The 27,178-nt window shown below is 43.6% G+C and overlaps 1 protein-coding gene across 1 annotated transcript in view; it reads right to left on the reverse strand.

Moving 5' to 3' along the window:
* Positions 1-27,176, reverse strand: part of FAM20C (FAM20C golgi associated secretory pathway kinase) — a gene marked incomplete at its 5' end in the record, with an annotated part of 56,225 nt that extends 29,049 nt beyond the window's left edge. The window contains 3 exons of the mRNA XM_085300510.1: positions 17,155-17,233; positions 25,053-25,225; positions 27,052-27,176. Of these exons, the coding sequence (XP_085156636.1) occupies positions 17,155-17,233; positions 25,053-25,225; positions 27,052-27,176 (377 nt within the window). The remainder of the gene's footprint in view (positions 1-17,154; positions 17,234-25,052; positions 25,226-27,051) is intronic.
* Positions 27,177-27,178: the final 2 nt, after the last annotated feature.

The raw sequence follows: 27,178 nt of genomic DNA on the forward strand, positions 1-27,178 counted from the left end.
CCGCTCCCAGAACCTACCACCAAGGCTCCCATCTGCCTTCTCTACAATGAAGTAGAAGAGAGAGCAGCACCAACACTAAAAACAAAAAACTCCTTCAGTAAAGCCCTATAAAAATTAAACACTGAATTGTTCTTAATCTTCTACATCCTGAGGAGAGGGTAAGAGGAAAAAGAAACGAACTAAGCCAACAGATACTCTCTGCTCAATGTGCTATTGGAAGGCATTAGAGAAACTTGCATAGCCTCATCTAAAATGGTATCATACAGGGGAGGAAACCACAGCTTCCAAAAGTTGTGYACAAGTTTCTTTGCGAACATATTTMCATATATWCCTTTTCTTCCCCCAGTATATCGTGAGTCTTGAAATTACATCCTAGGCTGGATTTCCTTTGCAGCAGACTGGTAAGCACTGTGGCTCAAGTCTTCATGCCAAGTAGCATATTTTTGATATCACCTTAATAGTCAAGTTCTGCCACTAGATACACACACACAGTGCCCACAGACATAAGAAGACTTCCCTTACATATTGGAGTACTGGTTTTATTAATGATTAATGTGCAGTTTTGTAAGTGTAATGAAGACACTGTTTCCACTTATCTGCAGGTCAGATRGCAATTGCAAAACAACTTACTTGCTAGATGGCTGTGGATTCCCTGCTGATGCATCTGATTATTTATGCACAATATGCATTTCCAAATAGATGACCATATTAAATTATGTGCTTCTGCCTTATTATTTCATGACTTTTAGAGTTCTCCATCCCCTTCTTATCAGAAAGAAAGAACAGTCACTACTGTTAATAACATGCTGTAGCTATGTTTTACATCTGCATCTCAAAAGTTTTGGCAATYTCTTTCTAAAAGCATATCAAAGAGCAATTGACTGAAGTTGTTGATTTTTATCATGCAAACAAAGATGAGAAAGCAGACTGAGACTTCTYCTAAGACAGTGAGCTTTCCTGGCTTTTTTCAACTTTCCTGACAGATCCAACAAAAACTCTTCATACAAGAGCCTGACACTTAGCTGAATGCACTCCTGCACAAAGTCCCTTTGTATGAGTTAAACCGAACTCTGGCTCTGAAAATCAGTCTGTTCCAAAACCACTGGGCAAACACATGCGCTCCACGTGTGCACTGTGTTTGAGAGATGGGAAAATCTAACCTGTGTTGCCAGATAGCAGACACGGTCCACTTACAAACCGGAACGGACGGCTCCACGTTGCCCAAACCAGTTCAAATGTTTGGCACACAGCAGGGAGGGAATAAGGAAAGCACAGAGACACGTAAAACTGCTTTGAGGGAGTTTTAAGTCTGACTCTGAGCTGCAACTCATTGATCCTCAGTAAGACAGGCAGCTCCATGATATTTGGGATTCAGCCGCTCCTCCAGGGACCCTGGGCATCACAACCTTAAGGTCTGAAAACAGACACAGCAAGAAAGAGCTGGGAATTGCTCAGTGTGACAGTGCCACGCAGCAGGAGAATTTTGTTACTTCTTTACAAATGCAAGTACTACTGTAACGTTATTTAACTAAAAATAACCAAGTGAATTCTAGTTCAAAATGTGATCAGCCCATAAATAGTCAGATAAACTCCTTCCAGGCACATCATGTACTTGATTTCCATTTGCAACACGTACTAAAGCTCTGCTTATGTGTGAGGAATGCCTAAGAATGGTAGATGCTACATTTTCCTTCTTAAACATACAAAATACTCCTGCCTTACTCAGAGAAGGGATGTAACCGTGCTTTTATACACTGGCTGATCTCTGCTGTCTGAACACTGCAAGAGGCACCACCATTTTCATGAAGAAGATATTTTAAAAGTATCTGAATTGCAGACTTCAAACAGCAACCTGTAGTCTCAAACAAAAACAAGGCTGCCAGGAATTAATTGTGACTTTTTTGTTCCAAAACTGCTCAAGCGCAGTTGCATTTTCATTTCAGTTATCCATTGTCTATGCCTGGAACAGTCGTGGGAGGGTGTAGAGGTCTTTATTTCATGTCACCCTATTTTACACCTACAAGTCCTCCTCCTAGGTTGCAAATTGAGAGCCCACTTTGATGGAACACAGTTTGACTACCATGATRTTAAGTTAAACAACAGTCTCATTCCACGCTATAATTACTGCAAACAATTTCATTGTCTGAGCTGCGTGTTGCAGCGTTATGCATTAGCTGATGCTGCTTCTGTCACTGTTCATTGCATGAATATTCTTTTTACCTGCTGTGTCTGCACGTGCCTGAAAGGACTCTGGCATTTTTAATGGCATAATTTCCTAGGAAGAACGTAAAAGCAGTACAGTGTGGTCTGTATTATTTATATGCTGAGTCCTACAAATGGCAAGGAAAATACTGTAGATTTCCTGGGAATAAATATATTCATTATACTAGAACCTTGTCCATAACAGACTGTATGTCACTGAAAGAATTTAATTACTACCTAGGAAGTATCTTCATTTTGCTAGATTTGTAACAACAACAACAGTAACAACCAAATGAAACCAAACCCACTGTCTAGACACATTTTAATTCAAAGACAAAAGATTCCTTACTCATTCAAAAATATCCCAGGCTGATAAATCTAGAAATGTGCCCTATTGGTGCTGCTAATTAGTAGAAAAATCTTAGCATTTTTACAGCATGAAATAAATTGTAGATCTAGTCAATTGGGAATACTAATGACAGAAGCCATAAAATATTTAGTAACATCAATTATGACTAAAGGAAAAAGACTTACACCACAGATCAGCAGAATATTTTGCAACCGTGCTTCATTGAAGACTATGATTCCTGAACATGGTTTGGTAGTTGATTTGCCAAGAAGGATGTTCAGGAATATGCAAGTGACAGCTATGTAATTGCAATGCTCTTGTAATTCAGCAGTAGGTGCAGAATTCATTTAGATGGGAGTATGCACAACCTACCTGACAAATCCCTAGACCCTAGCTGAGTTTTCCAGATCATACTGGAATCAATACAGAACAACTTGATTTCGGACGAAGCCTTAAAATGATGTGTTATGTTCAGTCCAGACCTAAAAAGCGATCTGAGAGCTAGGAAAAGCCTCTTTTTAAAGCTCTAATTCACTTTTTCCACATTCCTTATTGCTACGTTCAGACTACGGTTTTGACCTCGCTCCGTAGTTAGATTCCAGGGAATCGGCTATTTCTGCCTTCTGACATACTGTATTTATCAGATGAAGTCACTGTTTTCTGTTTTACACAGTAACATATGCAGTGCAATTATTTTTAAGTCATCATTGTGATTTTATCAGCTTGTCTTAAAAACCTGCTTTTGAGGATCCTCTGTCCTGATGTAATTGCCATCTTAAAAGTTAAAGAGGATAAGAAGATGAATAAATTGAAACAGGGGCTGTGACAAGGGGAAAAGTAACAAGGAAAAAAGTAAGAGRCAGGCTCAAATTTCTGCCCAGTGCTAGACCACAGCCTTCAACCTTGCACTTCCAAAAATTCAGCTATTCGGATTGCTCCCTTGCTTTCTTCCTTCCCTTTCCACTTCCCCCTCATAAGGAAATTCTCTCCTTTCCCAAAAATAAACAAACCACCAGATTCTTAATCACCATATTGGAAAGATYCTGTTTTCATCCTGATGAGGAACAGGGAAGTCTTTTATGTGTGGAATAACTACACATGATGGGGAAATTCCACCCAGATACAGGTCATGTTCCTGGATTTGCTGTAGCTTCTCACCCAAGACAGCAATATTTGGTCATACGGTGGTTAAATTAAATCTCTCCTCAACACAGGGGTGTTATCCATGTTCAGCCTACAACGTTCCAGCCAAATAAGGCTTTGCTAATGATGTCGGCAGTTAGATGACAAATCAAGCTATTTAAATTGCTCCAGCACATACATCCTTTACAAGCAGGGTATCCAGGTAACCATTCTAACGCGGTTCCTGGGTGGGAGGGAGAAAGCCAGAGCTAATTTCTTCAGCTAGGTGGAAAATTAATCCTGAAGAGATTTGTCTGGTTTGTTATGGTCAATTTGAGGAAAATAAATTCTAAAATGATTATTTTTAAATGTATTTTAAAATGTGTAGTTATGCAAGAAAGGACAAAATAATTGTCCTTCAAAAATACAGTAATGGTGAGTTTATTTCTGGAAATAATTAAAAATATTTTTATTAGAACCTTATTAGAAAGGTTCTCTGTACTTTAAAATATGTTAGTACTACCATGCTTTACATGGTAACAAAAAAGTCAGTGCAGAATTTTGGGTGCAGCTGTCAATTGCCTTTTCTTAAGTTATTGCTAACTAAAATAACAAGTACTGTTTTCTGTTTTCCTTTCTCCTAAAACAAGTTCAGTAACTATTTTAATACCTCGTCAAGGAAACATTACTTATGACCAGCTAAAACTAGTATTGGCTTCTATTCCCGCTCCCCTGTGAGATGCTCGCTATGGCCCTCGAGACGCCTTGGAAGGGTTTTGGTGACATTGATTTGGGTGGAGCCAGGGGATATTGAGCCTTTTTGCTGCTTGAGCCTGGACATGGGCCCATTTGGAGTTTCCAAAAGGGTTTCTTTTGCTGATGGAGAGGGCAAACAGTGCGTGCAGTGCCTGCAGCTCCAGCTGCCTGCTCCAGCCCTGGCCAGTCCCCATGGAGAAGGAGCCAGCTGAAGCCATCGGCCCTGCAAGCGCAAGGGGGTGGGAGTGGGAAGGGACCGTCACGGTTTGCACGGTCTCCGCGGCCGGCGCAGCAAGACACTCTCCCTGGCTGCAGGCAGCCTGCAGAGGCGTTTGCTGCCGCATCCTTTCGCGCCTCTGGCAAAGCAACGGAAATATTCACCCTCTGCTGTTGGTGCCTTCACTCTCATCTGTGATGCAGACAATTTTCAAATATTCACCAGATTTATTAAACAAGAAAATACAAACAGTTTCTGATATGCCTTTCCTTGAAAACAATTTCGGAAAAATTGACTTGTTTACTTCTCTTCTAAACAGGAGAAGTAATATTTTCCAGCACTCCCTGAGGATGCATTTAACCAGAAGCTAAGCCAGATGTAGAAACATCTGCAAAGGTTTTGGTTCTTTTCATTAAAAATAAAAATCAGCAAAGCCAGTGACTAGATGTTATTGGGTTTTAAAGTACTGTTGGCCTTTTGATTACCCTTAAAATCACATCAGATCACAGAGAAAATACAGCATATGACCAGCTAGAGAAGGTCACATTGAAAAAGAATACAGGTGGTCTCATTTTTTAACAGCTAACATAATAGAAGCACAAATCTTCCAGCCACCAAAGAGCCTCTCCTGGTTTGGCAATTGCCACGTATAATATCTGATGAACTCCGATGTCTCACTGCTCAAGGATAAAATCCCAGCAGGCAAGGGCTGAAGGAACAGCTACACAGTCAGAGGGAAAAAAATCTTGTATTATTACAGCAGCCACTTATTTTATTCATCAGAATTAAAACCTCTTCACAGATAAAAGTGGGGATTTTTTTTCATCCCACAAAGCAATTTTAGATTTCTATAGAATMATTCAAAAGCAATTAAAACCCTGCTCCTGTTGATGGATTTGTATTCCTTGCTCGCAGTAATGTCAGCCTTTGAAATTCAGGGCTGTTGAGTGTAATTCTTTGGGGTTTTGGAGCCATTGCTGAGTGCCAAAAAATACCTTCCAGAAGTTCACAGATATTTAATGTCTTTGGTAATACCAAAATAGTTTGAAGCTGTAGCTATTAAAATCTAAAAGATATTGTGATAAAGAATCAGTGCAATATCATGCAATGCAATACATTGCAATTACATCCTTTCAGTGAGCGAATTTTTAACGGAAGGTAGAGAAGAGAGAATCTAATAATCTAGTCACAGTCCAGTTAGATAAGAGGGACCAGGGAGCTTTCCCAAAGTGTGCTATTGCATCAGGAGTGATAGATTCACACGTTAAGGGACAAAAGCAAAACAAAAATCCTTCACAAACAAGCAAGTAAGCAATTCAAAACCACTGTCTACGCAAAACTGATTCACAGCCCTYGTCCATGTAAAGGACTGTGTTATTAAAGCCAAAAAGTAAGCCTGCAGTATTGCTGCTCCTTTGGCTTCCTTATTGTTTTACAAAGGAAGTTATTGTTAAAAATATAATTCTGTTGTCAACAAGGTGAGGCAGTTTCCAACAGAAGATGTAAAATGGAGAGATTAATATTGCTGTGTCTGAAATTGCATGGGAGGGATGCTTTATGATATACCACAYGCAGTAAAAGGAACAAACCACACCAAACATTTTCGATCTTAGGCCTTTCCGGCAATACAGATACCATTTTTCTCCCTGAGAAGATCTCTCCTCTGACAAACAATGCAGTATTTAATAGGAAAAGTATAGGGTCAACAAGGTTGGGCACAAAGCCTTGCAAAAACATCAACTAGACACCGATCGGTGATTATGACTATTGGCTTATTAGAACCACCAATGTCTTATCAAGACTGGCATCATCCCAAGAATTTGTAGATAAACAGGACAATTTCTTTTCTGAGGCCACATACAGCCACATACAGAATTGCTGCACTGTTGCTCCTTCAAAGGCAAATGCAGACAAAGAAGTTAAATAAAGCTATAATCATGTGGCTGCCTGATGGATGAGATTGTTGGAGGCCACCAGGCAGATGTGGGAGAAGATACCAGATGGCTCAAAATGATTAGAGCAGAATAAGGTCTTCAACAACACCAGCGTAAGKCCAATTGAAGACAGCAAAAGATGAATTTGTCCCTTCCACTACAGGTCTGTGTACTTCCAGATTCAGCGGTTTAACACAGTTTGAGCTACAGAGAGCAGAGAGGAGGCAATCATACCATAGTTAAATTGGAGGGAAAAGAATGTGTTTCTGCCCTAGCTTTGGGCTGAAACCTTTTGTAGGATGGCTGGCCTTAAGGCAGGAATGTGACCATCCATAAGCAGCACCAGCTTTGTATTACAGACAGACCCTGTATCGTTCACACAGAGCTGCATCCTAYATATGAGCAACAAAGTGAGGTTGAAAGGCAATACCGGATTTCTTTGACATTTCTCTTCTTCTAAACTCAGAGGAATAGATACAGAGAGGCCTACTCCTGCAAATCATCTGTTTGAACTGGGGCTGTCATGAAATGAAGGTGATTGAGAGGGGAGGCTTGGTCATTAGTCCTACCTTCTTTATGAGCTTCTTTAGCCCAAAAGACACAGGGGTTTGGGAGTGCRACAGAACAGCGCATTCAAAGCAATGACAGAATCCAGGCTTGCAAGGAGTTCCTCCCTCGCTCCCTTCAGATTAGGGGGTTAATTAATAACAGTTAATTAATGATCTGTCAATCATCCTGACACACATGTCTGTGTGAGAGAAGCTGCCCCTCGTGGGTGCAAGCATTAAGGCCTTCTCTGAAGCTACGTTTTAAAGAAAGCCCTTGTGACGATTCTCTGTGAAGCCCCAAAGAGGAAGTTTTAATGCTTTTATCTCACTATTCACAAACTTTGTGGCAAGCACCTGACTCTCACAGGAACCTACCTGGCAGAGGTAGTTAAAGAAATTGCTGTTGTCCTCAAGGGACTTTCTAGAGGGTACAGGATGGTGCTGGGTGCTGGCTGTCATCCATACACCATGCATCAAAATGGGAAGCTCTGATTAAACCCATCTCAGAAACGTCTGTAGTACAAAGTAGGGGAAAGCCAGAAGAGCGTTCCCTCTGCTTCCTCCTACCAGGAAAGAGGGAACAGTTTCCCATTAAATAATAGGTAAGGAGGGGGAAAAAAAAAAGAGAAAGAAAAAAGAGGCAAAAAATGGAAGTACATTTCCAACTGTGCAGAAAAGGAGATACCAGCAAAAGAAAGACCCAGCACAGCAGTTGCTCTGCACACCCCTCCCTGGCTTGGCCACTGCTGTGTCCTTGCGTGCTCAGCACYCTGCCTCATGGAGACCTTCCCTCTCTTTTCCCTTTCACTCAATTCAGCAGAAAGCTCCACCTGGAGATGCAAATTGAGGGACACTTGATGGCCATGAATAATAAAATCTTTTCCCTGTATAAAGACTTGATTAATTAAGAACAACACTCCAACCTCTCTTTCCTTTAGTTTGCTTAAATCAAAACTGCTCGAACATACCTCATTATCTTTAAAAGTGTTCTTGTGCTGCTGCTGAAATGCAATGTACGGTGTTACCACCYCTACCGTTACATACCCCATGCCCAAACTGGGCTCCCCGCTGCGAGGCCTGCTCTTCCCGTGGTAACTCCGAGATGGACAAGCGCTTGGACATTTGCGCCRCGGCGCGCCGCTCTCGCTCGCCCCTGCCAGATGAACAGCCATGGTCTCCTGGCTGCCAGGACATTCACGCCCATCTGCTTGGATGGCACCGTGCCTGCTTACAAGTTGTCAGACAATTTCACGGGTGCCAGAAGAGCCTGGCTTTGAATAGGTGGCCTGGATATACTGCAAAGCCCAGCTCTCCCGCACGGCCTCTCCGACKGCTGTCGGAGCAGCACTCAGAGCCGTGCCGCATCGGTGCGGCCCGGCAGCGCCGCAGTGCCAGAGCAGAGGCTCTGCAGGTGCTTCAGGCAAAGCATTAGTGCGGCGAGCGCTACCGAAGCACGTAAAGAGCAGCTTCTGTATTAAAATATGCAGCGTGCAGCAAGATAACTTCAAGGCAGCCTGCTAGAATCTGCAACGCACGAACCCGACTCTCCGAAGCCAGGGCACAAAAGGAGCGGAAACAGCCTCAGCTACCCGCACGCAGCGACAATTAGGTCAGGCTGAGCAAAAAGGGCATGTTTGGGTCTAGGTTTCTACTTACCTCTTACACCTTGTGCCAGAGGCCAGAAAATTGTTTCAGGGCCACGGTGGCCCCACCGAATACCCCTTGGCCGGGGAAAGGCATCTTTGGAGCCCAACATCAGCAGGCAGTGCCCCRGGGACCGCTGCTGGCGGCACTCCGCGGGGGATGCCACACGCTGCCGGGGCATCCAAAAAGGGCCTCAGTGGAGAATCAGTTATGAGCCATAACTTCAAGCTGGCTCTGGGAACAGGATRATTAGGCAGGCAATGAGGAAAGCAGGCTCTTCCCTCCTTCAACACCCTGCCTGCTTTGCCTCTGTGTCTTAGGCCTCAGGAACCAGATTTTCTGCCTAATAAAACCCTAAAGAATCAGATGCAAAATGAGCTTGTTTGAAATTTTAGGGAGGATTATCWTGCCACAGAGATTCCAAGAGGCAAAAAGCATAGGGAAATAAAAACAAGCCAGGTCGAAATTCCCTTGTAGTATATCACAAGACAGAATCAAACAAAATACAAGCAAGCTGTACTGAAAATGAAAGAAAAGGTACTAATTATTGCTAGACTTTCCATGAATCTATAGATTAATTTAACATCGTCATTCCTTTTGATGTTTTATGCCAGCATATCAAAGCACCTTATAATCGATACACAGATGTGCACATCTGAAGTCCCCGTGCAATATCTCTGCTAACTAGCACAGATTTCCATGTACAACCATGCTCTTACACATCCTCAGCTGGGTGACTACCCGTGCAGTAAGAATTTGGATCACTGATTAGCAACCCTTACAAAAGGGGCTTAAAGCTCTAACAGGATCATTTTGACTATGCTTCTGCTGCTGAGACCAGTATCTGCCTTAAGTGCCCTTCTGAGGTATTTTATTACCCGTTCCACCTAATCCTCCACTTCTAACTGCTCCTATTTACAACGGTTTTGCTGTCCCCCTAACCCTCCAGCTCCCACATGTTCACAGGCACAATTTATTTTGGCTTTCTGCTGCTTCTTCCCATGCAAATGAGTCTTTCAGGCTCTCTCGCTTATCAGCATGCAGAACATTATGGCAGGGTGGAAAATCGTAAGTAAAAAAAAAAAAAAAGTACTAATGCTATTGAAGCAAACACTTAAAATGACAGAGTAAGTCAGAAATGTCCAGCATGTCMTCAAGCTCTTCTGTTAATGTGTTTTTTCGTTTGTTTGTTTACAGCAGTGAGTCACCAACAGCACCRGGCCAGCGGTGGAACTGGGACACACACTGTGCACCCTCTCCTGAGCGTCTCGGCGCGGCCCGGACCGCCCCGTCTCGACCCGCCAGGCACTGCTGTTTCAGTGGTGGGTCGCTCTCGAACGCCCCGACCACCGGGGAGGGCGGGGGGCTGCGCAGAGCCCGGCACCGCGCTCCTCCAGGCTGAGCCCCTGCGTGCCACCGCGGGCAGAAACGTGGCACGGCCCCGCGGTGGCAGCACCGGGTCTGCCCACGGCTCCGGCACAAATCATTTCATCTCCCTGCGTGCAGTCTCTCCAGCCTACTTTAAGGGTTTATAAATTGTGGCRAAATGGAGACAAATCCCCAGGAAATATTTCAGAGTAGCAATATCTGCATATCCCAGAAACTGAAAACATTTTGGCCACTTTTTTTTTGCTTAGATTTGCTAAGGGCATCTTACTTCACCATTACACCAGTGAGTCCCCAGCGTGCCAAGCCTGTTACCGAGTAGTAAATTACAGGTTATGCGTTTCATGCCAGCTCTTCCCTCGACAACATTTGCTGCTTTTCTGCACTGCTGATGTAGTATAAGATGTGTTAATTAAGAAAATGCGGGTCTGTGACTAAAAGGCAAATCCAGGGAACTGCATTTCTTAAAATGAAGAAATAGCGTGCTTAAAATTAGATGCTGAAGGTGCTTTTTCCCTGACAGCCYATGGTAACAGGTAAAAAAAAAGAAAATTAGCTGCTGCAGTAACAGGCTGTTAAATGAGAAACAAACACAAGCGTTTCTTTGTTCCTGCAGACTAATTGGCTAGATTCTGTGAACCCTTAGGWTAGAAGAAGGCTAATCAACAGCTTCATAAAACCAAAGACATGCCATGATGGTAAAACATGACTGCCCACTCAGGTCCCCTGTAAGGAGGCATAGGAGAGCAGGTACCAGCACTACCTGTGGCACTTTGTCCCTGTGTTAGGCAGGAGCTAGCAATACAGAGCAWCAAGTTATCAGTGCTGCTCTGCCTGCAAAACCCCAACAAATGAGGCAAAGAAAAATGCAAGACTTGAATTATTCTTGGAAAAAAAAATAGATGCAAAGGTCAATGGGCTGACATTTGTGTGAGCGTAATGAAGTCTTCTCCTGCCAGAAGCCCTGGTACACCTCTCRCGCCGCAATTTGCTGGTGGGAGTGGACAACAGCCTCTGCGTSCTGCTGCCTTCCCACACGGCGTGGGGTCGGGCTGAGCCCCCCCAACGTGATCGCGCCCAGCAGAACAGCCCGGGTCCCTTGGAGGAWGGCTCGCCTGCTTCCAAGCTACATGGGACTACCCACATCTCAGCTGGCAGTTGCTGAGCTGTGCCAAGGGGAAATGCACTGCACAGCCCCCCCTGCAGAAGCCTGGATTTCACTGCTGTCTTGTGCTATTGGACAGCTTGAGTCCTAATCCAACGCCCACTGACGTTGCTTAAAATTTTGCAGTTTGCATTAATGAGATTTGGACCAGAGGTGCTGCGAAGTGCTAAAATACAATCTTCACTGAAACACTGAAGAAGTATAATCTAATGAACAGGGTCTGTTACAAAAGAGAAAAACAATTCATGCATAATATACCAAAYGTTAAAGCACCAAATACCACACGGCAACCTCTGCTGCCTTCCTTTAGGACAGCATTCAGATCTCATGCACATTAAATATAAAGTAATATGACATCCAGCTTACTCCAGATTTAGTCCCAATGTAAAGTGAATCTGAATCTGCCTGTCAGCCCCACTCAGGTAAATATTTCAGCAGAGATTTGGTAGGCAGGGATTTGAGTATGTCCTTAAAAAGCCAAAATCTCATGTATGAGGTCCACAGAATACCTAATTATTCATTGTCACTTCCAGAGGCAAGGAAAACATTTCTTCTTCATGCTCTATGAGACAGCACTGCTCTCTATTTCAAAACAGACCTATATCAGCTGAATACTGGGATTCCTGGCTTCAACCTTTCCTRCTAGTTTATTCAGCCAAATGTCTCCAGCAATACACCTTGCACAGAACTAGATTTCTTCAGTGACAAGTACAGTAAAATTGCTTAAGCTAATTGACAAAGCCGAGTGGTTGTGTTTGTATTTTGGCCAGGATTGCTCAGTAGGCCAGTTTTATGCAATGCATTCCAGTGTGTCGAAGTGTTAATCCGGGCAGGCTTCTAGAATAGCAGCTACTGTATGCATATCTCACTTCTGTTGCTGTTCAGAAAAAACATTGCAATTTGATTTAATTGCTATGTTGACTTATAACAGTATGTTTATACTGGAAGCCTGCCAGCTGAAATGCAACAGGTTCACAAAATGTATTTCCTCAAAACAGCATGATATGCAATGTAATAAGGAAACCAATCTTCCCGTGGCCCTGATTCTGAAGTTCATTTAAACGCCTTTGAATAGGAAGTAATGCTACTGAAGTCTGAAAAATTACTCTAGTCTAATTGATATGATAATCAGGCCTGGAGGCTGCATTTCGCAGGTACAACAGTCACACTGCAACCTCAGAAATGGAACATAACTGGAGGAAAYGAAAGCGATTAACAGTTGTTTGTATTATGGGGGTTGTTTGTSCTATTTAATATCACTATTAAAAGATGCATTATTGTTGAGCAAACCAGAAAGGCAATCAAATAGAAATTTAAAGAGTGTTGCTAATCCTTTGTCCCTATAAATATGACATTTAAAAGCCGGTAAGAAGCAGCGGTTTGCCAATCAAAACAAAAATATTATCTTCCCCATGACCTTGGTCGCTAGATTTCAGCSCAGCTTGCTGTGCCTTTGAGCAGAAAGATATGCTACAGAAACTTCACATAAGCTAAAAGGTGAATATGCTTATTTTATTTCTATAGGGTACTAGGCTTGTGCTGCACAGGAACTACCACCTTCTGTAGTTGTCCCTGGGATAAGTTGGGTCTTYGAGGGCTGCAAGGAAACATGTGATTTGCCCCTGGTGGCAAAAGTGCACACTGTTAATAAACACTCTGGTTAAACGGGTCTCTAGCACGATGCACTTCTATAAAGACAAAGTCCAAGAGACAAAGCTTCTTTAGTTAAACTCTCAAATTGCAATAAATAATTAACTTTACAAATACAAGAGATCAATGGGCAGCATTATTTCTATAGCTGAGYTGCATGAGGGTTAGCAGGGGCAAAAGCTCCAGACTTGGGCAACAGTGTTTGATCAATTTGGGAACGGGACGTCACGAGACAGTCACCTGCGATTCAAGGACACTGGATTTCATGACCTCAAAAGTCTCTTCTCGCCTGACATCACCCTGACACCAATGGGTTCTCCTTTATCACAGTGTAACTGCAAGCTTCTGCTGCTGAAAGAAACAGCCACGTGGCTCTTATCAGTTGTGTACGGCAACTTGTAAAAATAGAAAGAGAAAAAGATGCTAAAAATATCAGGCAAAATCTTAAGTCTGGAACAGAATCAGCTTTTATCTCGGTTTAAGTCAAAAGGGAGTTCACTGGATACAGTAGCATCTCTTTTAATGAAACAAATAAATCTCAAAGATTTTATAATGAATACCCTTTCCACTCATTTCTACAAAGCAGCCTGTAAAACTAGGAATGAGAGAGATCATTCTTAAATACATACTATAAGACACTGTTCACAACCCATACAGAAAGATATCATTTTCTATTCAAGTCTATTTGGCTTTTGCATAAGGAACTGTAAAAACCTCTGTGAAAATCCTGGCATGAGGGTAGGCAATAGGAGGCCTGACACTGACTCTGCTGAATCTCACCCTTCAAGAATAAAGCCTCAGGAGGAAAAGAAATGTGTTGGTTTTGTTGCTGAGCCAGCTATTTAACTCCGTCAGCTAGCAGAAACAAAGGAAGGACAAAATTATAAAGCATAAAGCACAAAGCACATGTTCATTTTGGACAAATAACCAAAACCATTTGAAATTTATGACTCTACACCATCTCTACCTGCTAAGTCATATAGAAAGCCATGGCTGGAGATACCAGCGATCATGTAAATAAATTCTATTATGCTGTACAATACTAATACAGTTAGACACACTAATAATGGGAAAAGAGGCGGTTGCTATTTTCTCATGTCCCATATGGTAATAATTTTGTATGATTGAACTGTTACGAGCTAAATAAAACTACACATTAACTGTAAGATACATTGCAAATACATTAAATCTTCCCTGGAGTTTTAGCAAATACTCGCGTTTTCTATGATGCATTTGGAATTAGCAAYGGAATCTACACTGGGCCATAGGATTTATGAATAGATTTGGCTTCCTCTGCAATACTTTATGGGCAATTATTTCAGAAATGAAGATGCAGAGCCACAAATAAATAAAATAATTGCAGCTGATCGGGCTTTATTTACCACTATCACATTTCCTTGACTGCTAAGCTTCCCTTCTCTGATTTGCTCCACTACCCTGACTCAATGACCAGATGAAGAGTTGTCAGTTGATATCAAGCATGGAGTGCTAAAGGTGCCAGATGTAGATTCTACTTTCTCCATTTCTGAATACTGCCTGGTCTGAAGAAGACTTTCTGGAGCCAGCTTGCTTTYTGGACTAATTCAGCATGAAATTGGGAGCTGCTGAAACCACAGTACCAGCCAGATTAGTTCTGCAGGATTTCAAACAACTTGCCAGAGAGCCTGTTTTGCTAAGACTCTCCTGGAGAAAACACTGCTAAAGTTCAGGAGACCTCCTGTTTCCCTGCAGACACCCATCTGAGTCAGGGAAGCATTCCCATGGTCCCCTCTACCTGCCGCAGTCCTGCTTGGATACATACTAATTTAGTTTGGAAGACACAACGTGTATCTATGGATAGCACAAGCAGCTTTCCACATCGTCACATGTAGTCAAAAGGCTGGCTGTAAAAAGAGGCGTATCAGCTCAGGAGAGAGAAACGCGTAACTCCTGCCGCTGACAAAAGACACCTCCCCTCTGTACAGCCCTTTGTGCAGCTCCAGAACTGAAGGTCTTGCTTGTTTTTGCGTCTTCTTCTATGACGTGCATTTCTAGCCACGCAGCTGACAATCCACTAACGACACGTAGAAACATACAGGAACCTCCTGACCATGGAAACGTTCCTTCCTCCTGCTGATCTCAGAAGTGGCAGCAGGATGGTGTTTCAGGTTAAATTATTTGAAACAAGAAATCCTTTACACTGGCACTTCTGATGACCAAGCTACATTCAGGAGATGTTTGGCCCTGACTTGTGAGCTCCCTATAGCCTCCTGCCCTGCGAAGGGTTAGGCAGCTTTGTAAAGCCTGAACCAAGAGGATTCCCTGCAGAAAAGAGGGAGCACCAGAAACAGACCAGAAGGTGGCTAGGAACTGGACAGGGTCCTACAGGAATAAATCTTGTGGATCTAATAGCCTGAATCTTATTCAGGTCTAGGCTGCTAATTTCTGTATCAATAAATCATTGTGCAAACCTCTCTAGAAACTTCATCCACAACAGACCATAAGTTGGTGAAAGAGRCCAGTGGGACCAGATGCCAAAGGAGCTGGGAAGATTTACACTACCAGAGCAGCTGGCTCCCTTTACACCGTTATCAGAATGAAGACAAATGCTTGCAAACACCCTTATTTAAAATCACTAATGTGTTCAGCAACAATCAGCATAAATGCAGCAGTCTTGCYACTGTAAGGTGTGGTGCCTGGGAACACAGCTGCAGAACGCTGTAACGCTTCTTCTTCCAGATGTGTGTTTAATGCAAAGATCAGTGAGAAAATAGGATGTTGCTGCCCTTGGAATCAAGCAGAAGGAATGATTAAGACATCATCATTTTCTGCTATTGTTCTGGTGGAGGGTAGTAATTRCTTCTGTATAGGAAAGTGGCTATACGTCTTTTGTCATCCATCATCTTGCCAAAGCTGCACACAGTACAGTAGAAACGGCAAACTTTTGATTTGACCTCATTAGCATTCCCAGAATTACAATGTCATACCAATGATAAAGATTGAAAATATCTGCATCTCAGTAGTGAAAAAGAAACAAATCACACACTATGAAAAAAGCCAACAACGCAATCGCTATTCTACCTAATATTTAAAGGCAGCTAGAGCAGCCACGTTCTTTGTTTCCCATGTGGGRAAAGATGCCRTTAGGAATTACTTAAATGCATCAGRTTTGCATCTGTATTTGTGTGAGGTCAGTCTACAGTAAAATCCATAGTAAAACAGGGAGTTTATGTCAGTCCCCAGGCAGCAGCTCACCCCGAGCCATGCTATAGCTGTAACACAGTGCCAAAGCATATTCCAAACCAGTTATTATCTGTTTCTTTAGTCTTTTACGGACCATCSTAGAGGAAATTAACTGAACTTCCCTACAGTGGAAACAAAAGAAGGAAATGAATTTATTATTCCAGTGGTACCCTTGACACAGATATTGGGTAGCTTCATTAAACATTTTGCAGCCTCAAGYGACTTCGCTAAACCCTCTACAACAAGCACAGAGTCATTTTCCTTATTACAACACAAACACACAGGTCAGGATTCAGAACTCATTTACATCTGCTTTATAYCTAAATAACTTCACTGATCTCAGTGGATTCTCGTCAGATTGATACAGGTGCAAATCAAGGCTGTATCATCCTTGTCCTTCTCTTTCACTCTAGTTTCATGACCTTGCAGTACCACTCTCAAATAAACTCATTTTCATAGCTTCAGCCTAGTCATGGCCAAACAACTAACACAACCCTTTAATACAAACAATAATAAATCAATAGACTAAATTATAATTTATCAGATAAATACTATTTAGGTCTTTCCAAAGCTATGCTGAACCATCTCTTGTGCCTGGTCATACTCCAAAAGAGAACTGACATTATGTAACACTCAGGACTGTGGAATAAGTTTACRTAAAGGAAGAAATGCTGAAAACAATCTATATTTATGACTGAACAGACAGAGAGAATAACCAATTCTGAGAAGACTAATGTATCTGGTGCCTTCTTTGCACCTGCCCCAAAGACCAGTGTAGCAGGGCAACATTTCTGCACACTCCTGAAGCTCTACATTAGTGGCAAGACACCAGAACYGGGCGCCCTAACCTTGAGAGACACCAGCAGCAAACTTTTAACGCCTTTCAAAACGGCAACAGGCCGTTGTGATGGAATCATCACAATTTCATGTTACAAGACAACCAAACATTTCTTACTCACTTCATGGGTTTAAACAGTGCTTGTCCATAATTCTGGAATGTCATGATGAGCTTCAGTTGGGTGCCTCCTGATTTCATTGCTGTGGGAAAAAATAAAGCCACTTTAACATACTAYATATGGATCTACTTATATTCAGTTTTCTGGGAATGCAATCATGTATCTTTTGCTCTATATTAGTTTCATCACCGTGGTGTCTGGGCACCAAGCTGGGTAATCCTAACAGGATGACAAATTATTCAGYGGGGGCAGAGTGTAGGGCTGGGCTCTGAGCTGCCACCCATGACTAAAATGGGATTGTACTCCTTGTCTTTGCCTTTTTCAATCGACCTTTCAATTGCCTTTCTCATTGCCCCCCATTATGGGCTCCTAAGTGCCCCTAATGCATCCTAAGTGCACAACATGAATAGCAATAGATCATTAGAGCCTTGTTTTCTTTGTCTTCTGTCACTTTTGGATTTATTAAGAAGGGACGTACACTGGAAAAGAAGACGGGGTGCCTCAGAACACAGCTGAGGCTGGGACGCACAGTAAACATCTGTTATTTAAAAGTATGATCAGATACTCTGGTAATTCCTGATCTCTGTGGTGACTTTAACAATTGCTCCTGAGCAGTAGATGTAAATTCATCTCCTCTGTTCACAACAGATATGTATTGGCGGCCACCCACGAACTTCAGGGGATCTCAGATAGGTTCCAACACCGGGGCAGAACCATAGGGYTGCCTTTACTGGAAGTACGAGAGATGACAAGTAGAGGTAGCAGGGATATAGTCCATGTTGTGCACTGAGGGCCATCTTTGCTCAAACATTAAATGCTCTCACTTCTCAAACAACAGCAAATAGGAATTTAAGACCAACATGTATTCACAGCAATTCATACAATTTGGACAATATCATGTTAACAGTCAGATCATAGTGGTTTTAAAGTCAGAGGTTTTTTTTATATGAGTTTCTGAAGAACATTTTACTTGACAATAAGGTTATTTAAGGAAGGTAAATGTATATGTTAGCAAACCAGCTGCTTTTTCATCATCTTAATCAAAACCACTCAGAATACATAAAAAGACTGGACTCTTTAATTCATGTCAGCGTTTGGAGTGGCTGACCGCAGCATTTGTATCGGTGCGGGTGAGTCAGTCCTTCAGAAATGCTTCCTGAATTCACATCAGATAATTAATGCCCTGTTTCACCGTTCTGACAAAACCTGTGCAGAGCTACAGGAATGTCAAGTTACCTTGCTCTGTAAATTTGGGTTTAGAGCTGCCCTTGTTCTACCTATCTAGCTTGCACATTTTCTTCCTCTAACCAATGCCAGTACCTGCACATTCTTTTAATTACTCCTCTCTGTGCCTTATTACTGATAAGTCACCAGCTCTCTTTCAGCACTTGTAATCTATATTTYTGCAACAAAATGCTATGCAAAACTGGTCAGTTTAATTACATTTCCTCTAAAAATAAAATCCCTCCTGCCTCACTGTTTTGCTGACCCTGCCTTCTCTTGCATTACCAGTTTATCCCAAAGGAACAAATAAATAATTAGAAATTAAAGGGTGTTAAATAACTTGCGCTGAACAGGTAAAGCAGAAGCATGTGCTTTTCATCTATTAAATTCCTTCTCTTGTGCAGATTTGGTCAGTTGATCTGCAGCTGTGGGAATAAGAAATAGCTGCCTTTCATCCCAGAGCCTCAAGGCAATGAGGAACTGTTAGCCTCCAGCTGAAAAAAGCATCTCCAAGACCTTTTGACACATGCTCTTCACTTGAGCCTGCAGGAACCCACATCCAYGCTCTGCATCAGCCCTCCACCACCTTTCCCTGCCAGGCTAGTGCCAAAAGCACGGAACGTGCCAGGCTCCTTAAGGTATAACCCGTATTTATACCCTTGTTAATGTGGGATATCTCCATTCAGGTCAGTATTATCAGTCTCAGCAATGAAGGGCAGGATTGCGTCCTCTCTGACAGACTTAGCTCTCCTTAGTGCCCCTGGCCTCAACATAGCTGCTTACAAGCTGCTTATACCAAATGAAGATCTAACCTTTCTACCTACCTTCCTTTAGAAAGATAAAGATCTTTCTAAAATGTACATAATTTAAWTTTTTTCATTCAGTTCCCAGGAGCTCAGTGCTTAGAGCTTTGTTCCCACTTCTCCCTGAAACATGTAAGTCTAAAGTATAGCAGACACGGCTGGAGACCCAACAGAAAGAAGACGATCAGATCCCATATGGAGGTATGCTGGGCAACCAAGACTTTGGGAAATTACAACAAAATAAAAAAGAAGAGAAGAAGAAGCGCAGCTATGCCTTTTTCCAAGCACAAAGTTTTGGACTCACTAAGCTGACGAGCTTCTCAGCAAACTGAAGTCATTCGACAGATAATGATTTTGTTAGCAGCCCTGTTCAACAGTGAGTGTGTCATCACCAGGAAGGGAAAAGTATGGAGGGGATTAACAATTTAGAATAATTCTTTCATGAGACATAAACGCCCGGTTTCCTGTCAGAAAGAACKGAGCTGAAGGAACACAAAAGCACCTCCCCTCATCTTTTTAAATCCGTCTTACTGTATTGGCTTAATTGGTTGCAATAGTAGCCTTGGCTGAACACAAGTTTTGCTGGCATTTTGTGCCCATGCTGCTGCTACCTCAAACTTTGGGCCTCCCTGAAACAGAGCATGACCTTTGTGAGAACGGCTTCACGTCACGCCTTGCTGCGGGCACCTCAGGGCAGCCCCACGTGTCATGGGACACGGGTGTGCAGGAGCTCAATGCTGGCTTCTCCCGATGTCCCCCGGACTCACTGCTCTTGCCCATGCACGCAGATACCACCACATTAGCTGCTCACTCCACACCAGAGAGGATTCAAGGACATCCTATGATTCCAGACTAGTCCCAACTAAGGTCATAATCCTGTGGAGAGGGAAATGCTTGACTGTCAGCACAGACTGTCTTACTGCACTCAACTTACTCCTGCTCCTCTAAAACAAGCACATCTGGGAGCAGGGCTGAGGGAAGCCTACCACCTGTCCAGGTGTGCACAGACAAGGGGTATGACAGGAGCAAATACAGGTGACAACACTGGAGAAGAGCAGGTCTCATGACCATGTGAAGATGATTCATTTGGATTGCTAGGTCGGATAATTTTCCTTGTCCCTTAGCATTATTTCTGCATACTGGCATCCTTCTTATTTTCTAACTGTACTCCTTAAGGATCTCCACTTTCTGCTACATCTCAGTCAAACATTTCTCTTCGGCCATTATAGCCAAACATAGGAGCCCAGCCATGTTCCAGGAGCCTTGTTTGCATCTGGAGATGCCCTTCCACCTTCGCCTACYGTTCACATGAAAGTTTTTGAAGATTTATAACACGATTAGAACATAGGCTTCAGAGAAGCTGGGGGATGTTAAGCTATTACAAGCTGTCACACTTGTGATCAGCAGGCTGAGMCATTTTTAAGAAGGCCTTGCAATGCAAGGCTGTTACGACTTCAGAGGGAACCTCCAGACACACTCCGAATTCACTTTTTTTTTTTTTTCCCAAGGTTTCTGAATGTACAGTAACATCACAGGTCATAAACAGCTCTGGAAAAGACTATACAAACCTGCTGGCACCCCAGCAGGTACCTCAAATCAGCTTTCATACAGCTCTTGGGACACACTGGCACAGCGCTAAAAACAAATTCCAATACGACCATTACTTTTTATCTCAGGCAACTCAAACTCTCTCCTTTCCCCAAAATAGAAAGGAAGTGAGTGCAGCATTAACCTTTTCTGTTAACCGAGTGCAAAAGCTTTAGAGTGTGATCAAAACTCTTCCTAACTTCAGGAGGCTTTGCCAAAAATTCCCTGAGATTTACTTTGCCTGAGTGTTTGTGGAATTAGGACCTTGTCAGAAGACCAGTGAATGCAGTGAGATTCCTCCTGTTTTCTCTGWTGGACTTTGGATCAAGCCTCTAAAAATCCCCCTTCCCATTGCACCTATGAGCCCCCTGTCACAGCCGCACGTTCTGCCACCTCCCCTTGTCCTCTCCTACTCCTTCCTGAATCCATGTCAGTACAAGACCTGACCCACAGACTTCATGCAATATAAAAAGCTGATACTATTCATCACCTCTCAGGCATCTTTTTATAGTTGTTTTTTTTCTTACTTTTTTTTCTTGATTTGAGTCCACCCTAGTTAACTGCAGCATTTATTCATTGCATGAGTAATCTTTTGTGCTAGCTTTCTAATTATTGCCTGTACAAACTAAAGGCATTGCAGGTTTCAAAAATGAACTGAGTCAGGTAATGTTTCCAAATCTTTCCAACCGGGGAATTAAAAGAAGCAAAAAAATATAACCCCACCCCAGACAGAAATTGCAAAAACCTATCCTGCTCACACAATATCCCAGAGAACAGCTTCTCTGGACAGCAATACAAGCAAGATCAGGACCACGCTTTCTAAGCCGATGCCTTCACAATGCACCATGCCTTATTTGTTGTTAAACTGCTGAGAGTGCTGCCACAATTATACACAGGCATCTYGGAAATATGCAAGAAAATAGCTAACTACGGTTATTTTTGCATGCCATAAACAGTTATGAAAGGCAAAGGAAGCGTGCAATTGCCTGTGCTTGTGTTTCTTCTGAAAATTGGGTTTCAGTGCTCAGTGGAAAGCAGTCCTCTCTAGGCTCCTATTCATGTCAGGAAGAAATTTTCACTGAATTAAATCAAACTAAGAGCTACCCYATTACGTTTAACCAAATGAATAGGAAATATATATATTGATGCAGAGCACAGAATACATCCTCAGCTTAAAAGCTCTCCTTAACCCTGTCCTTTTCAAGGCCAGCTCTAGGTGTCACTGTGGGAGCTGAATGTGATGCTTCTTCCCATCCGTGGACTTGTTCCACTTAAACTTTAACACCAAGAAAATATCACCTTGGTGCTCCCTGCTCTTGGGAATTGCTTCTGTCACCATTTTCATTTTAAAATAACAGCACATGTTACAGAATCGTGTGAGTGGTTTTGATAGATGGTGCAGGATCAAGCTGGTCACCGCTCACCTCCATAAATAATGTGAGTTGAGCAGAGAAATTACAATGTGGCTAAGAAAGCTGTTTAGCTGCACTTTGGATGTAATTACTGTAGGTAYCAAAAACCCACATATCAAATCACCTAATTCTATTAGAGCCAAAGCCAATCTAAACACTGGGAAAAGACTGGGCAGAGCAATATCCCATTTCATCTAATGCATGTAAGCCTGTATATTTAATTGTCCTGGCTGTAGAAAGAAGCCTGAAGATTGTACAGTATGAAGATTTCCAATTATTTTATACTTGTAGCCTGATATCTCTGCAGCTGCCTTAAAAAACAAAACAAAAGGCAAAGCAGCAAAGGTTGCCCATGAGAAAAAGAAAAAAAAAAAGGAACAGGCAAATTGAAAAATATGCAGGAATATGAAAAAGAATGTAACAATCCTATAAACGTCCTTTGGTCAAATATATTAGTCTTTATTAATCAGCTTACATGCTTTGCAACCCCTGCTGTGACTCTGCAGTAAAGCTGAAAAATGGCAGGTGTGGCTTTAAAACGTACTTCTTTTAAACACGCAAGGAATTTGCAACATGAAATAAAACATGCTGCACTGCTTAATAATAATAATAAAAAGTATATTAACAATATGCTCTTTCTCGCTTTGCAACCTGCCTGAAACTCCCTGTTCACAGAGGCGGTCTGTGGACGCTACTGGCAAAATTCAGATCCTGTCATCTTTTCATGGGCAAAACTCCCTTTCAGTTGCTACGAGCCTGATTTTGGAAAGCTGTGATTAACGCCTAGTAATCATTACCTGTCAATTCGCACAGCAACTGCTCTCCTCGATAAAAGGCCAGTACCAGGTGGTGCACCTCAGACGCTTATGGAAATAATACTGAATCATCAACAGGAACGCCGGCTCTGGATTTTGGTGGTAGGGACTAAGAGGTCCTAACCTGGCTCTGCAGAGCCCTGTTCAAACATTAACAGCGAGACAGCCCCCGAGGGAACGGCTCGGCACAACCATCAGCCTCCCCCCGCGGGCTGGTGGCACTCTCCCCCCGCTGGTCTCAGAGCTCCCTCGAGGCTGTAATTAATGAGAGCCTCACGAGTTGGCTATACCACACGCAAGGTGGAATCATGGGCCCAGGGAAGCAAACGGCAAAGCTTCCACCTAGGTGAACGGCGTCAACGCTTCGCTCCTGTTCTTACGATACTATAACAATTCTGCTGCGGGGTGAACTGAAGCAGAGAGGTTAAGCAACGTGCCCAGAAGCACCGATGGCATGATGAGGAGCGAAGAGGTGTGGAAAGGGGAGCATATGTCAAGCTGAACGTCCCACAGGCCTGGTCTGCAAGGCACGTCACCCTCCCAAGGACGGGCAGTGTCCCCCAAGGAGGGTGTTGCTATTGCCACAGCGCCACGTCCCATCTCAACGCGGGAATACACATGACTTAGCATTCAAACCTGAGCTCCTTAATTAACCATCCCAATCCAGCGCTTTGGGGACRCAAAACCAGTCTCAGGTTAATAATGAGCCTCTTTTTGTCCTTTTCATACGTGTCCATCCCATCTTTGAATCCAAACTTGCTGGATGGCAGCTGGATTCTGCAAATCATTTTGGGCCATTTTCTGTCCCAGGGCAGAGCCCCACGCGGATCTGCAAGCCTGYATGCCCACCACGGCTGCAGCCCATGGAGGGAATCGCTCACTGGCATTCAGCATGTGGAGGTTGCCCTGTCCTGACCAGCTACATCAATCCACACTCTACRATCAAGGATGGCACTTATTCCTGGGGTTGCTCGGCAGCCAGCATGACTCACATGATGGAAAATGTAAACCTGGGGCCTACTCGTGCTATTCTTGTACGGGCCATTTCCTGCTGAAGCCATGGGGATTTTTTCCTTGCAGGGTTAAAGGCCTGATGACCTCATCCAGTGGTGGCAACACATACAATCAGCAGTTTCACAGAGCGCCTGCTATTTCAGCCCAGCGAAACGTTCTTAGCAACTTTGTGGTCGGTGCAAGTAACTTCATTTTCTATGCGGCAGATGGAAACCACTGGCCGTGTTGCAGCTCTCTACCTCTAGAAACCACGCAGCCTGCATTCGCTCAGCATCCCGGGGCTTTGGGTTTTGCTTTTCTTTCCAGTGCAGCTACCCAGCTAAATTCGAGGAGACACATACTGTCATTAATCAGCCCCGGAGAAGAGCCTTCGACTGTTCCACCGTGTATCAAYGCAGCCAAAGGTCAGCGTAGGCACATCCCAGTTGCAGATTTATAGGAAGAATAAACAGAGCTGAACTCCGCTCGCCATGAGGCTACCTCGATGCTGTGGCTCTCTCCCTAAAGCCGAGAAAGCAGCGTGAGCTCTGCTGAGCTGCAAAGCGCTGGCAGCTCTGGATGCACCGGGCTCCGCTGCTTCCTCCTTGCAGCCATTCCCACAGGGCTGCAGGTTAGCCTCATCTCTCCTGCCTCAGAAACACGAGCGCTGCCAGGCTGGCGCTTTTAAATAATGATCAGATAATAATGCAAATCTACCTCTTGCAAGATGCTACCTACCTTTGACTGACATTTTTTTTTATTGCCATATTTTTTAAAATAATCAAAAAGGGCACTTTCAATCTGACTGTGACTGCAAGACCTCTGAAATGAATCGGTTTTGCCTTGCTGGTAGACTTTTCAATTATGCAGGTAATACAGAGCTGACAATATCTCTTTGGAAGGCCAMTTTGTATTTAACATGGAAAACAAGTGCAGAAGGCAGGAAGCAATGTTTTAAGCACATCAGAGAGAAGCCATGCAAAATATTCACTATTTAATATAAAAGCAGCAATGAGATCCTGAACAATGAGCAAAGAATCATAAAAATGATATATATCCAAACATACCAACACTGGTTATCTTTTGGGAGACCAGGTCTTGTAGTAAAGCCTCAATTGCAGGATTATGTCTGGAATACAACTCGTACCGATTAATGCCAATGTGGAATTTTAACCAGTTTGGGTAGGAGTCTATGGAGGTTTCTCCAGTTGGCAAAAACTCTTCATTATCTTCATTTTGCCTACCATCAAAAAAAACAAAACAAAAACAAAAACAAAAACCCAAAAATGAGGAGAAAGAAATATTGTTACAGTTCGTAACAGGCATCAAGAAATAGGGCTTCAAAATGCGACAAGGCAGARGGGCAAAGCACTCTAAGGGCAGGAGAAGTCTTGCAGTTCGCCCCTGAGCCAGCCTGCAACCAAAGGGCCGGCTCCCGCTCCCGGGGAGGCCAGAGGGAGCTGCCTCCGACGCCGAGCAAGCGGGATTTTCACCTACACGCTTCATGCCTGATTTAAAGCCCATGAAAGTCAGGAGCAAAACTCTGAGTGACATCACCGAGAATGAGAGGAGGCCCTTATATAGTAGAAACACGGCGCTCCACGTTTTATATTGTGTTTAGATTATATTAGGTTGCAAACCTCTTTCCCGAGCTTCACGGAAAGGAAAGCATCCTCCTGAACTTTTTGTTAACACTGAGCTGGTTCTGGAAATTGATACTGCAGCAGTAATCTGAACTGTTGCGCTGACTGCTCCCACTCACTCTTCCTCTTCTCGTATTTAAATGCCGTGGTACAGAATGAGAAGAAACCARATCACGTTGATCTGGTTTGCTAAAGAATAACTCTGAGTGGTGTTTCCCCCTCCTGAGCGGCAAGTTACCGTTACAGGAGAGAATTGTTTAAATTTCTGTTAACTCYTAAATTTCTTATTACTTCTGTGAACTCTGGGTGCAGTCACTAATGAAAACAAGCATGAGCAGCAGCTGCATCGTGGACATCAGTGATAACTGGGCTCTTAACCCCTTTGCTGTACTATCAAATATCTGCAGTCCAGAAGTCCACCATGTTTTTAGTCATCTCCAGATGTTCATATGTTGCTGACTTTTTTTTTTTTCCCCTCCACAAAGAAACTGAACTTTCTCAGGTATTTCATGTCACAGTTAGTTCTGATTATTAGATGTAAAGGGCCCGGACAATTCATGTACTCCTCAGATAGAAATCACAAACATTTATACCGTTTCCTAAGATCCAAATCACGCTGCTCGCAGGGCTTTTGCGTGGTACACTGCAGCTGTTTAAACATTACAATGTCACTGTGTTTGAGAGAGGGTGCTGTTGTATTAGACAAGCCTTTTGATTTTTCRGTCATTGAAATTTCTAAGCATTTCTTACAAGCCAATAGGGCAAACAATTCACAGAGACAACCAACTGCTTTGAAGGTTAGATGTAAGCAGAGGTGTTAGGGCACAGAGAATTAATTCAGGATGAAAAAATGTACCACGACTCAGATCCTGAAGGCTGAAATACCTGCCRGGATGAATGCCTCTGTGGCATTAGCCCCTGCTTTTGAGAAAAGTTAGTATGTTGTTGCCGGGGCTCATTGCTTAGCCTTGGAGTGGGAGACGGGGAACGTACACTAGGGGAAGGATTGCTGTGCGTTTRCTCTCTTTCCTATTTGTCCCCTAGCATCTGGCCCTGGAGTATCCCACCGGAGACGGGATACTGGGGCATACGGCCCCTCTGCCCCAGGTGCTCCAGCGTCCTGCTGTTCCTGCRTTATATTCTTCATTTCCTTGCATCGCCTTTGCAGGAAAACAACCGCTCAAGCATATGTACAATTCCTCTTCTTCTCCTCATCCCTCCCGGTGACACCTGAGTTGTTTCTGCCTAACCCTCTGTCGCTCCCTTCTCGGAGACGGGCGGGCGACGCCGACGTTTCCAAGAGGAGGCCCGAGGCCGAGGTCGGCGCTGCCGCGGGCAGGGCAGGGGCACTCGGCGCCGCGCAGCCCCCGCGCCCGCCGCCCCGCTCCGTCCCGACGGCGCGGCCGCGGCGCGGGGCACTCACCACTCGGGCTGCTCGGCCGCCTTGGGGTTGAACCTGATGTCGCTGTTGACATTGAAGAGGACGTCGGCGTCGGCCAGCGGGGGCAGGGCGGCGCGGTAGAGCGGGTGCTGGAAGAGGGCGGCCAGCG

The sequence above is a fragment of the Rhea americana genome, unplaced genomic scaffold (assembly GCF_003343005.1).
Source record: "Rhea americana isolate MKP2758 unplaced genomic scaffold, rheAme1 scaffold_10, whole genome shotgun sequence".
Classification (NCBI taxonomy): Eukaryota; Metazoa; Chordata; class Aves; order Rheiformes; family Rheidae; genus Rhea; species Rhea americana.